This window comes from Haematobia irritans, chromosome 2 (assembly GCF_050003625.1).
Source record: "Haematobia irritans isolate KBUSLIRL chromosome 2, ASM5000362v1, whole genome shotgun sequence".
Lineage (NCBI taxonomy): Eukaryota > Metazoa > Arthropoda > Insecta > Diptera > Muscidae > Haematobia > Haematobia irritans.
Window position 1 is genome coordinate 85,197,214 of NC_134398.1, and position 13,630 is coordinate 85,210,843.

The 13,630-nt window shown below is 34.5% G+C and overlaps 1 protein-coding gene across 1 annotated transcript in view; it reads right to left on the bottom strand.

Annotated features, from left to right (window-relative positions):
* The window catches only part of Oatp26F (Organic anion transporting polypeptide 26F), a 127,351-nt gene that overhangs the window by 44,736 nt on the left and 68,985 nt on the right, over window positions 1-13,630 (bottom strand). Inside the window, exons 2-3 of the mRNA XM_075295506.1 lie at window positions 11,377-11,687; window positions 11,104-11,314 (exon numbers count right to left, since the gene is read on the bottom strand). Coding sequence (XP_075151621.1) covers window positions 11,104-11,314; window positions 11,377-11,687 — 522 coding nt within the window. The remainder of the gene's footprint in view (window positions 1-11,103; window positions 11,315-11,376; window positions 11,688-13,630) is intronic.

Consider the following 13,630-nt stretch of genomic DNA (forward strand, 5'->3'; position numbering starts at 1 on the left):
AAAAATTCGTTTGTCATGCTATAAAACTACTTGTGAAATGTAAAGTATTTTCTAAATAATAAGTGCAATTTACCATAAGATTTTTTTGTATGATAAAATATTTTTTTACGAAAAATGAACTTGAAAGTGGATAGCAATTTCTTACTGATAATTCCTATGGTTAATAATTGTTGGTAAAAAATGTCCCAATGAAATATTTTTAGTTCACATATAATTAAATTTATAGACATTTTCGTCAAAAATGGGTAGATATCATTTCATGAAGATTTTGCTAATTTTAAGTTAAACGTTTCATCGTTCTTATACTGATATGCATTTAAGAGTATTGTTTTTAGAGTAAATTGTGGACAGATGCGATGAACTAATGCATAGTACAGAGATCTTTCTCGTCAAAGTGGAATATGTTTAATGTAAAGATGATGTTACTTGAATTTTTTTTGAGAGTGAGAGCATGCAATGCAATAATGAGAAATGGTAGGGAGTGATGGGGATGTTGTGTATATCTGAGCGTGGGGTTGTCTTTGTTCTTTCAGTGGTTTGTGTGTGTGTTTATTATTGGCGAATGGTTTATTTGTCTGGATGAGGTGTTGTTTTCAATGAAGGCACATGTGTTTTTGTTGTTGTAGGAATGTTTTGGTTTTGCTTGGTTTTGTTTGGCATGCTTCAGTTGTATAGTTGGCGTTGGCGTGGGCTGTTGCATCTTTTTAGCAAGTATGTAACAAGGGAATATAAAGGTATGGAATATTTTGGTTTTTTTAGACATATATTTGTGTTTGTTTATTAAAACTTTGAAATGAAAGTTATTAATATTTTAGCGATGAGATGTACGATGGCGAAGTGATGATCGGTAGCTTAGAAAAAAGGTATTAAGAATGTTCAATATTTAGGAAAAATGCTGAAATGGAAAGTATATTGAAATTGTTTTATCTAATTTAATTTTTATTATTCAATGTAAAAAATAAATATTCAATTTCAGAGTAACTCCAGATGAATTTGGAAAATTGTTTGTTACATCTCAGCGTATAGTTTAATGATAAATAGGTAAGAGTTCTTTTTCAATGTGGTTTTCTTTTAAAAAATAATATTCTTTATGTATATTATTATTTGCTAATTATTATTATTATTTTTTTTTTAACAAGTTTCATGTTTTTCTTTGTTGTAAAAAAATATCTAAGATAAGAGCAACCCCAGATGAATTCGGGAAGATTTTTATATTTCTCCTCAGCGTATAATTTAATAGAGAAGTGGTAAGTTTTCTTTTAAAAATTGGCTTTCTTTTCACTAGAATATTTAAATTTTTATGACCTATTTATTGTCAAAAATTACAGGTTTTTAATACCTTATTTTAGTATTACTTTAATCAAATATTTTTGGAAAATTTTTGTTACACCTCAGCATATAGTTTAATCATAAATTGGTAAGTATTCTTTTTAAAATGTGGTTTTCTTTTAAAAAGGATATTTTTTATTTATATCATTATTTGCTAATTATTATTATTATTTTTTTTTTTGAAACTAGTTTAATGTTTTTCTTTGTTGTAAAAAAAATATTTAATTTCAGAGCAACCCCAAGATGTATTCGGGCATATTTTTATATTCCTCCTCAGCGTATAATTTAATAGAGAAGTGGTAAGTTTTCTTTTAAAAATTGGCTTTCTTTTCACTAGAATATTTAAATTTTTATGACCTTTTTATTATCAAAATTACATGTTTTTAATACCTTATTTTAGTATTACAATAATCAAATATTTTTGGAAACAAATTTAATATTTTTATTGTAAAAAACAAATATTTAATTTCAGAATAACAATTTGGAAACGTTTTTATGAATTGGCAAGCTTTCTTTAACATTCTTTTAACCAGAATATTTATTTTTTTTATGCATATTATTTCTTTAATTAGATTTTTTTGGAAACCAATTTAATGTTTTCTATTTAATGTAAAAAATAAATATTTAATTTCAGAGTATCCCCAAATGAATTTCGATAATTTTTTAACCTCAGCGTACAATTTAATAGAGAATTGGTAAGTTTTATATTAAAACTTTGGCTTTCTTTTGACAAGAATATTTATTGTATTATGTCCTTCACATCGATAACAACACAGTTTTATGAGTTAATATATTACTTAATTCATTATTTCTCTAATTGTTTCAGGTACAAACTTTAAGAGGTACGTTTATCTAAGAAAAGTTGAATTCCTTACACCATTTAATAAAATGCCCCAAATATGGTAAGTTACAAGCTAATTTAAAGAGATTAAAAATTATATTTTATTACATGTTAATTTTTAACAATTTTCATTATTCCTTCCATTTTTTTTCAGCAAGATATGTGAATAAAAAATGAATAAAAAACTAAGGAAAAGTCAAAATGTCCAAATAGCGAGTTAAAATAAACTACTTTCTTGTTCCACGTGGTCATAATTTTTATTCACAAAAACATTGTATTAAGAACTCTCATCATAAGTTTTTATAATAAAGTACTTTTGCTTAAAGAAAGTTTAATTTTAATGTATGAACATTTTCATAATAGTAAAACGATTTGTTGTTCCTTTAATTATTTAATTTCTCTGTACTGTGGAAGGATTGATTTAAAAATAGTTTAGTCGTCGACATTTTAAGGAGACTGTTAACCACTTTTTATTATCGGGTTTCCCAAAAAATGAGCAGGTAAACCAAAATAATACTGACTTTTTAACTTGGTAGGGGTATATAAATCTTATGGTGTTGTAAACATGAACTAAAATACAATGTTATAGGTTAACTAAAATTTAAGAGAATTATAAACTAGACAAGTTGAAAAAAATCTTAAGGGCTAAATCATGGTCAATATTACTACAGTTTAGTTCATTTTGCAATGGAAAAGGGTTCACTGTTTTTTCAGTGTACACAGTGATTGGTTATAATGAATTTGCAATTGTATTCGGCCGCTGATGTTTCAAAATCCATGAATTACGACATAATTTCCGGTGCAAGAAGAGCAAACAAACTTTTTTATGTTCCTGAATAAATATACGTACAAAAAAATTGGAAAAAGATATTGCGAAATTCGAATGCAGAGGAAAATCATGCAAGCGCGGATTAATTTGGAAACTCTGTGAAGCTAAATATTACGTTGAACATAGACGTTGATTGATAAGCGATGTCCAAAACTTGAGATTTGAGGAATACGTAAGCTAAAACAAGAAAATTCCCGCGATTTTTTGCTTGCAACTACTTTGGAGTATTATCGATACTTTTATATTATATATGGTGGAATGATGTTTTATGGATGTGTATCGATAATATCCCAAAAGGAGAAGATACGAAATTGTGTGCAATTTGGTATTTGCAATAAAAAAATCACGCGATTTACCGATTTTATTCCAATATGAGACAATACAAAACTATCGATAATACCCCAAATGAGAATATACGTACTATTTCATTTTTTTATTTTATGTGCAATTTGCAAGCAAAAAATCGCGCGATTTAGCAGGATCAGATGAAATTTGCTTATCTAGGAGGCTCAAGAAGTAAAATCTGACGATCGATTTAACTGGGGGCTATATATAATTATGGACCGATATCGACCACTTTGCATGGTTGTTTGAGTCCATATACAAACACAACGTACAAAATTTCCATTTGATCGAATGAAATTTACTCCTCCAAGAGGATCCGCAAACAAAATCTGGGGATCGATTTATATGGCGGCTATATACACTCCAACACTAAGTAAACCCTCTATTTCACTAAAGCCAATTTAACTTTATTTTAGTTCATGGAATTATTATGTTTCCTTTACTTTAATAATTTTTTTGCGTACGTTAGAAAAATAAACTAAAAAACGGAAAAAAATTATACACAAATGATGAATAAAGATTTACTAAATTCTTACTTCTCACAAAATAATTCATTATTTCTTTAAATTTGTAAAGTTTACGACAAATGCGCCCATCTTGAACTTCGTATGGCACTAAAGACATTCTTGCCATTTTGAACTCCAATTTTTCCTTCAAACTACAACATTTTCTTTATGTCTAATAAATTTTCTTGAATTTGTCGAAAAAATATTTACTTAATTTTATGATATATGCGTTATGTTAGCGTTTGTAATACTATTTAGTAAAAATTTTCTAAACATAAACTATGTTTTCTAAAATTAACCAACTTTTTCTTCCTGGTGGGTTCACTGTTTTTCAGTGTGGCGTGATTCGGAAATTAGCGTGTTTTTAGCAGACAGCCTGAAGGACGGACATCGCTAGATCGACTCAGAATTTCACCACGACCCAGAATATATATACTTTATGGGGTCTTAGACCAATATTGTGTTACAAACGGAATGACAAAGTTAACATACCCCCCATCCTATGGTGGAGGGTATAACAACTCATCGGAAAACAAGTTTGTTTCCTTAAGTTTTGAATTTTTGACTTCTACAATAAAGGAAGTCAGATTTATCATTTTATAAGAAATTTTACTAAATTTGAGGAAACCCGATTTTAGTTCGGTTTTTGTTCGTTTTTATGAATGCGTTGTTATCAGTGAATAAAAAATTTCTTGTTCAGTTGAAAATTCTTATACCACGAGAAGAAATCAATACTAGTAAAATTTCATACCTTATTCTAGTAAATGAACCAACTGCTTTATGTTTAAGATTTTGACTGAAACAAGTAGAGAGAAATTGAAAACAAACAAATACTTTTCTTCATAATGTGTTTTTCCTATACCAAAACAATAAATATAATTCAATTATTTTATATATAGGGTAGCTGATAGGTAATGCAACAAAGTAAAGTGCTATGTTTTTTCATATTTTTTAATTTTATTGTTAAAAAACAAAAATTTCGAAAATAACATCAGATTTGGAATTACGAGTACGAAATATGGCATTCAAATAACCGACAAAGCCATCAGACGCTGCACGAAAATGGTTCTGTGGTATTTTCTCGGCGAAGACCCGTCTTGAAACTTGATTGCGAGTAAAAAAACTACATTGAACTAATGCCACATACTGTCTACTAAGACAAAATGAACCCAATAGTAGTAAAACCCGTTTTTGTTGGTATTTATAGTAACATTCAAGGAAATTCCCGGGAAAACGCTACTGCAAATTTTATGTGAAATATGACTTCAAACTCCATTATGCGCTTTACAGACTATCAGTTATTCCGGACGGAATGTCGGTGTTTGTAAAGAATCTTACGGTGTGTCGGATAGATACGACTTGTCGGCGATGACTACATAATCGGTAAATGTGTTATCGATCCCATAAACATGCAGCAGTATCGATTATGCCTTCGGACTTAACTTATAATGTGCACAATATACGGGATATGTTCGACACGAGCACTGTCGTCCGGAATAACTGATAGTCTGTAAAGCGCATTAAAAATAGATATTCTTGGTAGTGGTGAAATTCAGATTTAGCTATACCATAGTGGTGAACTTCTCTCTTAGCACTGAGTGCCGCCCGATTCTATGTTTAGCTCAACGACGAGGGACCTATTTTTATAGTCGAACGGCTTTCCACATTGCAGTGCAACCACTTAGAGAAGATTTGAAACACTCAGAAATATCACCAGCATTACTGAGAGGGGATAATCCACCGCTGAAAAACTTTTTGGTGTTCGGTCGAAACTGGGGTTGAACCCTCCCTCCCAGTTGGTGTTAAAAATGGGTCATATCGGACCACTTTGAGTTATAGCCCCATACAAACTGATTTGACTTCCGGATCCTCTTGGATGAGCAAATTTCATTTACGATCTGGTTGAAATTCGGTCCAGAAACTTTCTTTTAGCCAACCACAAAATACTTAGTCCATATCGGTTCACAATTATTTATATAGCCCCTTATAAACCGATTCCCAGATATGGCTTCTGGAGCCTCTGGAAGAAGCAAGTGTTTGAAATTTAGTATGTAATGTCGGTATACGCCTTCTAACATCCAGGCATAAAATATCCAATATCGATGCATTATTACATATACGAAAGAGCAAATTTCACTCCATCTAGTGTTATTCCGTTTGCAACACATCGAAATATTCCTCTATGATTTCATAAAATATATGTATATTCTGGGTCGTGGTGAAATTCAGAGTCGATCTAAGCATGTCCGTCCGTTCGTCCGTTTGTTGAAATCACGCTAACTTCCAAACGAAACAAGATATCCATATCGGTCCATAATTATAGATAGCCCCCATATAAACCGATCCCCAGATTTGACCTCCGGAGCCTCTAGGAGGAACGAAATTCATCCGATCTGGTTGAAAGTTGGCACGTGGTATTAGTATATGGTCTCTAACAACCTCGCAAAAATTTATCCATATCGGTCTAAAATGATATATAGCCCCATATAAACCGATTCCCAGATTTGACCTCCGGAGCCTCTTGGAGTGGCAAAATTCATCCGATCCGGTTAAAATCTGGTATGTGGGTTTAGTATATGGTCTTTAACAACTATGCAAAAATTGGTCCATACCGGCCCACAATTATATATAGTGCCATATAAAGCGTCTTGGAGAAGCAAACTTAATCCGATCCGGTTGAAATTTGGTACTTGGATTTAGTATATGATCCCTAACAACCATGCAAAAATTTATAACCGATCCCCAGATTTGACCTCCGGAGCCTCTTGGAGGAGTAAATTTCATCCGATCCGGTTGAAATTTGGTACATGGTGTAGGTATTTACTCTTTACAAACCATGCAAAAACTCGTCTATATCGGGCCATTTATATAACCCCCATATAAACCGATCCCCAGATTTGACGTCCGGAGCCTTTTGGGGGAGCAAAATTCATCCGATTCGTTTGAAATTTCATACATTGTTCTAGTATATGGCCGCTAACAACCATGCCAAAATTGGTCCATATTTGTCTATAAAGGGTGATACGGTCAAAATTTGGTCAAGGGAAAACGCGTGTAAATCGGTGAAATCGTTTATTTAAAAAATCAAATTAAATTTCTTTTTCAAGTTCAATTAGTATAAAATTCAGGAAAAATATTCAGTTAGGCTTTCGCTTTTCCAAATCCGAATTGCCGGGCCTCACGCTTGACACCTGCCATCAGATTTTGTACAGCCACCTTGTCCACCTTCTTCGCCGCAGAAAGCCAGTTTGCCTTGAACTGCTGCTCGTCCTTAGCAGTTTTTTGGCCTTCTTTAGGTTCCGCTTGACAATAGCCCAGTATTTCTCAATTGGGCGGAGCTCTGGCGTGTTGGGAGGGTTCTTGTCCTTGGGAACCACCTACACGTTGTTGGCGGCGTACCGTACCGTATGGCCTTTTTACCGTAATGGCAAGATTCCAAATCGGGCCAAAACAGTACGGAACAACCGTGTTTCTTCAGGAAAGGCAGCAGACGTTTATTCAAACACTATTTCACGTAAATTTCTTGGTTGACAGTCCCGGAAGCTATGAAAATGCTGCTTTTCAAGCCACAGGTACAGATGGCTTGCCAAACCAGATATTTCTTTGCGAACTTTGACAGTTTTATGTGCTTGAAAATATCTGCTGCCTTTCCCCTTCCCTTTGCAGTATAAAACTCCTGTCCCGGAAGCTGCTTGTAGTCGGCTTTGACGTAGGTTCGTCGTCCATTACCACGCAGTCAAACTTCGTCAGCATCGTCGTGTACAGCCTCCGGGATCGCGCTTTGGCCGTCGTATTTTGTTTATCATCGCGATTTGGAGTCACTACCTTCTTGTAAGTCGATAGTCCGGCTCGTTTTTTGGCTCGATGCACGGTTGTAGACGATACACCCAGCTTATTTGCGGCGTCTCGGAGAGAGAGGTTAGGGTTTCGCTTGAAACTACCGGCAACTCTCTTTGTCGTCTCAGCGGCTTCCGGTTTTCGATTTCCCCCCGATCCAGACTTCCTGGCTGTCGACAAACGTTCCCCAAACACTTTAATTACATTTGTAACGGTTGATTTGACAACTTTTAGCGATTTTGCCAACTTTGCGTGCGAGTAGCTCGGATTTTCGCGATGCGCGAGCAAAATTTTGATACGCTGCTCTTTTTGCTTGGACGGCATTTTGACATCTGAAGAGTGAATTCCAAAATCAAAATAGGAGCAACATTCTACACACACACACCCTCAAAATGAGGGGTGTTCAGGTTTCTTAAATGCAAAATTGAAAGAAATACATCAGGTTTATATTGACCAAATTTTGACTGTATCACCCTTTAGTTATGTATAGCCCCCCGATAAACCAATCCCGAATCACACAAAAATTGGTCCATATCGGTTCATAATTGTATATAGCCCCCTTATAAGCGAACTCTATATTTCAATTATTTATATTTTTTTTGTCTAATATATACCACGTATGGACTAACTTACAATTTAGAGGACGATGTTAAGAAGTTTTAAGACGGCAAGGTCATCGGCAAGTATTACCACAACCTAAGTAATTCGATTAGTACACGCAGAGCAGAAACATGATTGTCACAATCATATTCGAAGAGCAAAATAATATGATAGGAGCTATTTTTGCGGCGACCATGAAACATTTTCACCTGCAACCATGTTGGCTCAGTGACCATAGTTCTAAGAAAAATAAAATTGTCCTCATCTAAAATGTTATTTATTGATAAAAAGAATTTTGTTTCAATCAAAAGACAATGGTCACGATCTAAAATGTTATGGTATTCGTCAAAAATGGTTTTCTTCCAGTTAAAAGAACATGGTTACAAGCTAAAATGTTTTGATCTTTATGAAAATTTTTTTTTTCGTCGTCGAAAAAAGGACGCCACTTGACAAAAGAAAACCCAAAATTAACTTTATTTATTGGCTTTTTATTTATAAATTAAATCATTGTTTATTTGAATTTATAATGTCGTGCAAGCAAATATCATATATTTTTACACAATCTATTTTGGTTCAATATCAACAATAAGTAATCATTCCATATTTACTTCGTGCCCACCAAATGTATAAATGCAGACATCATGTAACTGCATATAAAAATCGATTATATGCAGTACAAAAGCCAGGTACATTTTTTCAATTACACTTTCCTTTTGTGTGTTCACATAAAACCACGTGCCACTTCTGAATAAATAAATTAACACAAACGCCATATTCTCCGTCCATTCCAAGAAACAATCAACACACGACTCACGCGCAAAATGAAAATCGTGTGTACCTGCTCAATGTTTTTATAACAATTTTTTCGATGCAAAAAAGTTAAAAAATTAAATGGTCACGAAAACAATGTACATGTTCTTTATGGCCATGTAATGGTTCTAGACATGTCTATACGTAACTTATTAAAATACGTTTTCCCTGCGAAAGAGTCGAAAAATTGAATGACCATGTAATGGTCACAAATTTTATCATTTAAATAATAGAACATGTTTGCGGCATTTCAGAACCATTCATATGCTTATTGCCAGCATACATTTTTCTCTGCTCGAAAATTATTTTTACAAAGACAAAATACATGGTTTTCGCGACAATTACATGCTCTAGATAAGTATTAAATGGATGCGGCAACCATGTCCAAACATGTTTTTTCTGTGCGTGTATGCTTTTTTAATATTCTTGCAAAAATTGGTCCATATCGGTCCATAATTAAATATTCTTTGCTTTTTGTGATGCACTGCATGGTCGGTTCTTTACATTCATGATTTTGGTATAGATTCAAAGAATAGCTGAAGACACAGCTCTCTTTTAAATTTGAGTTTTGCGTACTTGATTCTAGGAAACAAGTTGGCATCCATTCGCTTTTTTCTGATGTTTTCTTCATGTGCTATCAAAGTTTTTTAAAACGTATTAACGAGAACTTAAGCTTCCGCATTCTGACTCAAGTTGAAATTGTGCTATGATTCAAGTACAAAACGTCTTCAAAATAAAGTACTCAAAGACATATCCTATTTTTGAACGCTCATTTTAATTTGCAGTCAAGATGCAAAAATTCAATAAACATAAAGACGATTTCATTAATTTTGAAGAATCTTTCGGAATTATTAAAGCCAAGCTGACCTTAGTCAAACAAAATTTTGGTTTCATGTAAAGATACCCAGTTTTAAGCCGAATCGCTTAACTATAACGACAAAACGACTTCAATAAAGAGACAATCTCTTTGTGGGCAAGGAAAAAACTTTATATCAGAAAAATGCGTTATTTATGCTAAGCAAAATTCGCATCCGTAATTTAAGAACAAGAAATCTTTGGCCTCACCACAACATTTTTTTTTTCAGTGCGGAGTCCTTACCAAAAATCAAAAAATCTTTACCCCTGTACATTCAGGGGGTTTTGTACACTCAAAATAAAGTTTACTTGGATCCAAAGATTTTGACCTTCCCTTAAGGATTTTGGTATTGATTCCGAGCCAAAGATGCGGCTTCTTTAAAATTAAGAATTTTTTAGCGATCTATCTGGCTTTAAATCTAGGACCAGTATAATTAAAATTTAGATTCAGATCTCATTCAACAAATTTTAATTCTCTTTTCGCGGTTTAGTAATAAAGGTACTCACGTACAAACAAATGCCAGTTTAAAAATCCAAGTTATAACGGATACTTCAAAGTAACAAATGTTTTCTTACTTCCAAAAAAACTTTAAAACAAAGACACTAAATCCTCAAAATAAGTCTTAGCCTATATGAGGCGACATGCGGCATTAACGGAGGGACGAAAATTTACATAATTTGCGTCCTAAATTTAATGAAAAAAGTTATTGAAGCACAGATTATAAACTTTATATTAATTAAAATTTCATTATTTTAAAGAAATTTGTCCTTAATATTTTGTAAATTTGGCATCCTAAAATTTAGGTTGCGTAATCTTTAATATCACGTAAATAATTTCTTCAGTGTAGATGTAACCAGACATTACCCCTTAAAAAAATCTCAAAATAATGCAATATCGCTCCTTAAAAACCATCCGAAGGAATTGTAATATTTACCCATGACAGACAAAAGACAACACACAATGGGGATACACGGATGTGCGTAATATAAATAGCGAGCATCTGACAAAACTTAAATTTGCAAATAGATATTTATGCTTCACTAGACACGTTTATTAGTCGCAAACCCCCATCGGCATTTCATTGGATAGTCCCAGCTCTCAAGAGGAGAGGATTTTAACGTGCATTCGGAAGCTTTGTTGAACAACTTACCCAGGTATACAGATGACATTTTCTTTGAAACATTTTCGTCAATATAGGTAACACCCAGTGTGAACAGGGGCGAAGCACCTGCCCCATGCAGTAATTGGGCGACGAAGAATAGCCACACGGTCCAAGTCAAGTTGTCACCAGTTCCATCATCGCCATCATCAGTTGCATAGTAGCCATTGGAGGCGATGTCGTTGATAACTATATCGCATGTCTGAAATTCAAGAAATCATCAGAGAGATACTTTGACTACACTCCACCATTAAAAGTATTTACCTGTAGTAGTGTGTTATTGCTACTTTCTGCTTTGCATATGTTGGTCGATGCCATTGTGGCCCGATAAGGACCCACAAGGAAGTGTGGCAGGGCAAAGGTAAGTGATCCCATACCCAAAAGAATAACTCCCCAAGCAATAATGCTTGGCTTGGAGGCTCCCAATCGACCACCAAAATAAGTCACCGGCACTAAGCATACGAATGAGGCGATGTCATATCCACTTGCCACCAGACCAGTCTGTCGCGAACGCAGGCCAAATCGCCTTTCAATTGTGGTAATTACCACATTGATGAATCCGTTCACAATGAGTCCTGTCAAAGAAATAAGAAAAAAAGTTTAGCCTCTTGAAAAAGCATCAATAGCAAATAAGTGAATATTATTACACTCATCATCGAAAAGGTATGGCAGTTGCTGGAAGAGTACCTACTCTACTTCAACTGGAGGAGCATTTTCAGACGCAGTGATGACATGGAAACGTTCTTTATCAGAATCAAACAATATAAGGTTCATTCGCACTTGAGCGTCTTGTTTGCTGAGTAAGGCGTAAATGTACTGAAGGATCTAGTCAATCAGAGAAATTGAAATACTATGTGGAACCCCACCAATACAAAATCCCTATGAAGTATCTCAAAGTCTAAAGCAAATAAAATTCCTATGGTTCTGTTCGAATTGAAAGTTTTCTGGCTCAAGAAAACTAAATCGAGAATGCCCTCTCAGTACTGCTGAGAGGACATTCTGGCTGTTTCAAAGCTTCTCAAAGTGGTTCACAGCAATGTGAAACTCCGTTCGGACTCGACTAAAAGGAGAGGTTGCTTGTCATTAACATAAACATAGAATCGAGCAGCACTAATTGATAAGAGAGAAGTTCACCACTTGTAGTATCACAATGGACTGAATAGTATAAATGAGCCTAAAATAACGGGCTGCCACTATACCTCACCTAATCAAATGAAATTGTTTTCGTGAAGTGAGTCCAGTTTACTCTAGGCTCAATCATTCACTTACCGCTAAACATACACTCAAAAAACAGACTTCGTAATTTTAGTATAAATATCTTATTGGCTGAATTCTCCACTTCCTTTTTGCGATATTTAGTCGGCTAACTCAACATATTTTTTAGTTTGAATGCGAAATGCATCTTCATCCATATTATTGTCAATTGCACATGATCTATTTAATTCTAACCAAACAAACAACACATGCAGTCACAAGCAAGTTCAAAGAAATTTTATTGAAATTTCAATTAAAAATTGATGGATGTTGATTGCAAAATTCAATTGATGTTAATTGCAAAACTCAAAACTCAATCACTTTCATAACTGACTTAGTTTAATTAAAAATTGATTGCGTCTGTAACATATACTAAAGGGTGATACGGTCAAAATTTGGTCAAGGGAAAACGCGTGTAAATCGGTGAAATCGTTTATTTAAAAAATCAAATTAAATTTCTTTTTCAAGTTCAATTAGTATAAAATTCAGGAAAAATATTCAGTTAGGCTTTCGCTTTTCCAAATCCGAATTGCCGGGCCTCACGCTTGACACCTGCCATCAGATTTTGTACAGCCACCTTGTCCACCTTCTTCGCCGCAGAAAGCCAGTTTGCCTTGAACTGCTGCTCGTCCTTAGCAGTTTTTTGGCCTTCTTTAGGTTCCGCTTGACAATAGCCCAGTATTTCTCAATTGGACGGAGCTCTGGCATGTTGGGAGGGTTCTTGTCCTTGGGAACCACCTACACGTTGTTGGCGGCGTACCGTACCGTATGGCCTTTTTACCGTAATGGCAAGATTCCAAATCGGGCCAAAACAGTACGGAACAACCGTGTTTCTTCAGGAAAGGCAGCAGACGTTTATTCAAACACTATTTCACGTAAATTTCTTGGTTGACAGTCCCGGAAGCTATGAAAATGCTGCTTTTCAAGCCACAGGTACAGATGGCTTGCCAAACCAGATATTTCTTTGCGAACTTTGACAGTTTTATGTGCTTGAAAATATCTGCTGCCTTTCCCCTTCCTTTTGCAGTATAAAACTCCTGTCCCGGAAGCTGCTTGTAGTCGGCTTTGACGTAGGTTCGTCGTCCATTACCACGCAGTCAAACTTCGTCAGCATCGTCGTGTACAGCCTCCGGGATCGCGCTTTGGCCGTCGTATTTTGTTTATCATCGCGATTTGGAGTCACTACCTTCTTGTAAGTCGATAGTCCGGCTCGTTTTTTGGCTCGATGCACGGTTGTAGACGATACACCCAGCTTATTTGCGGC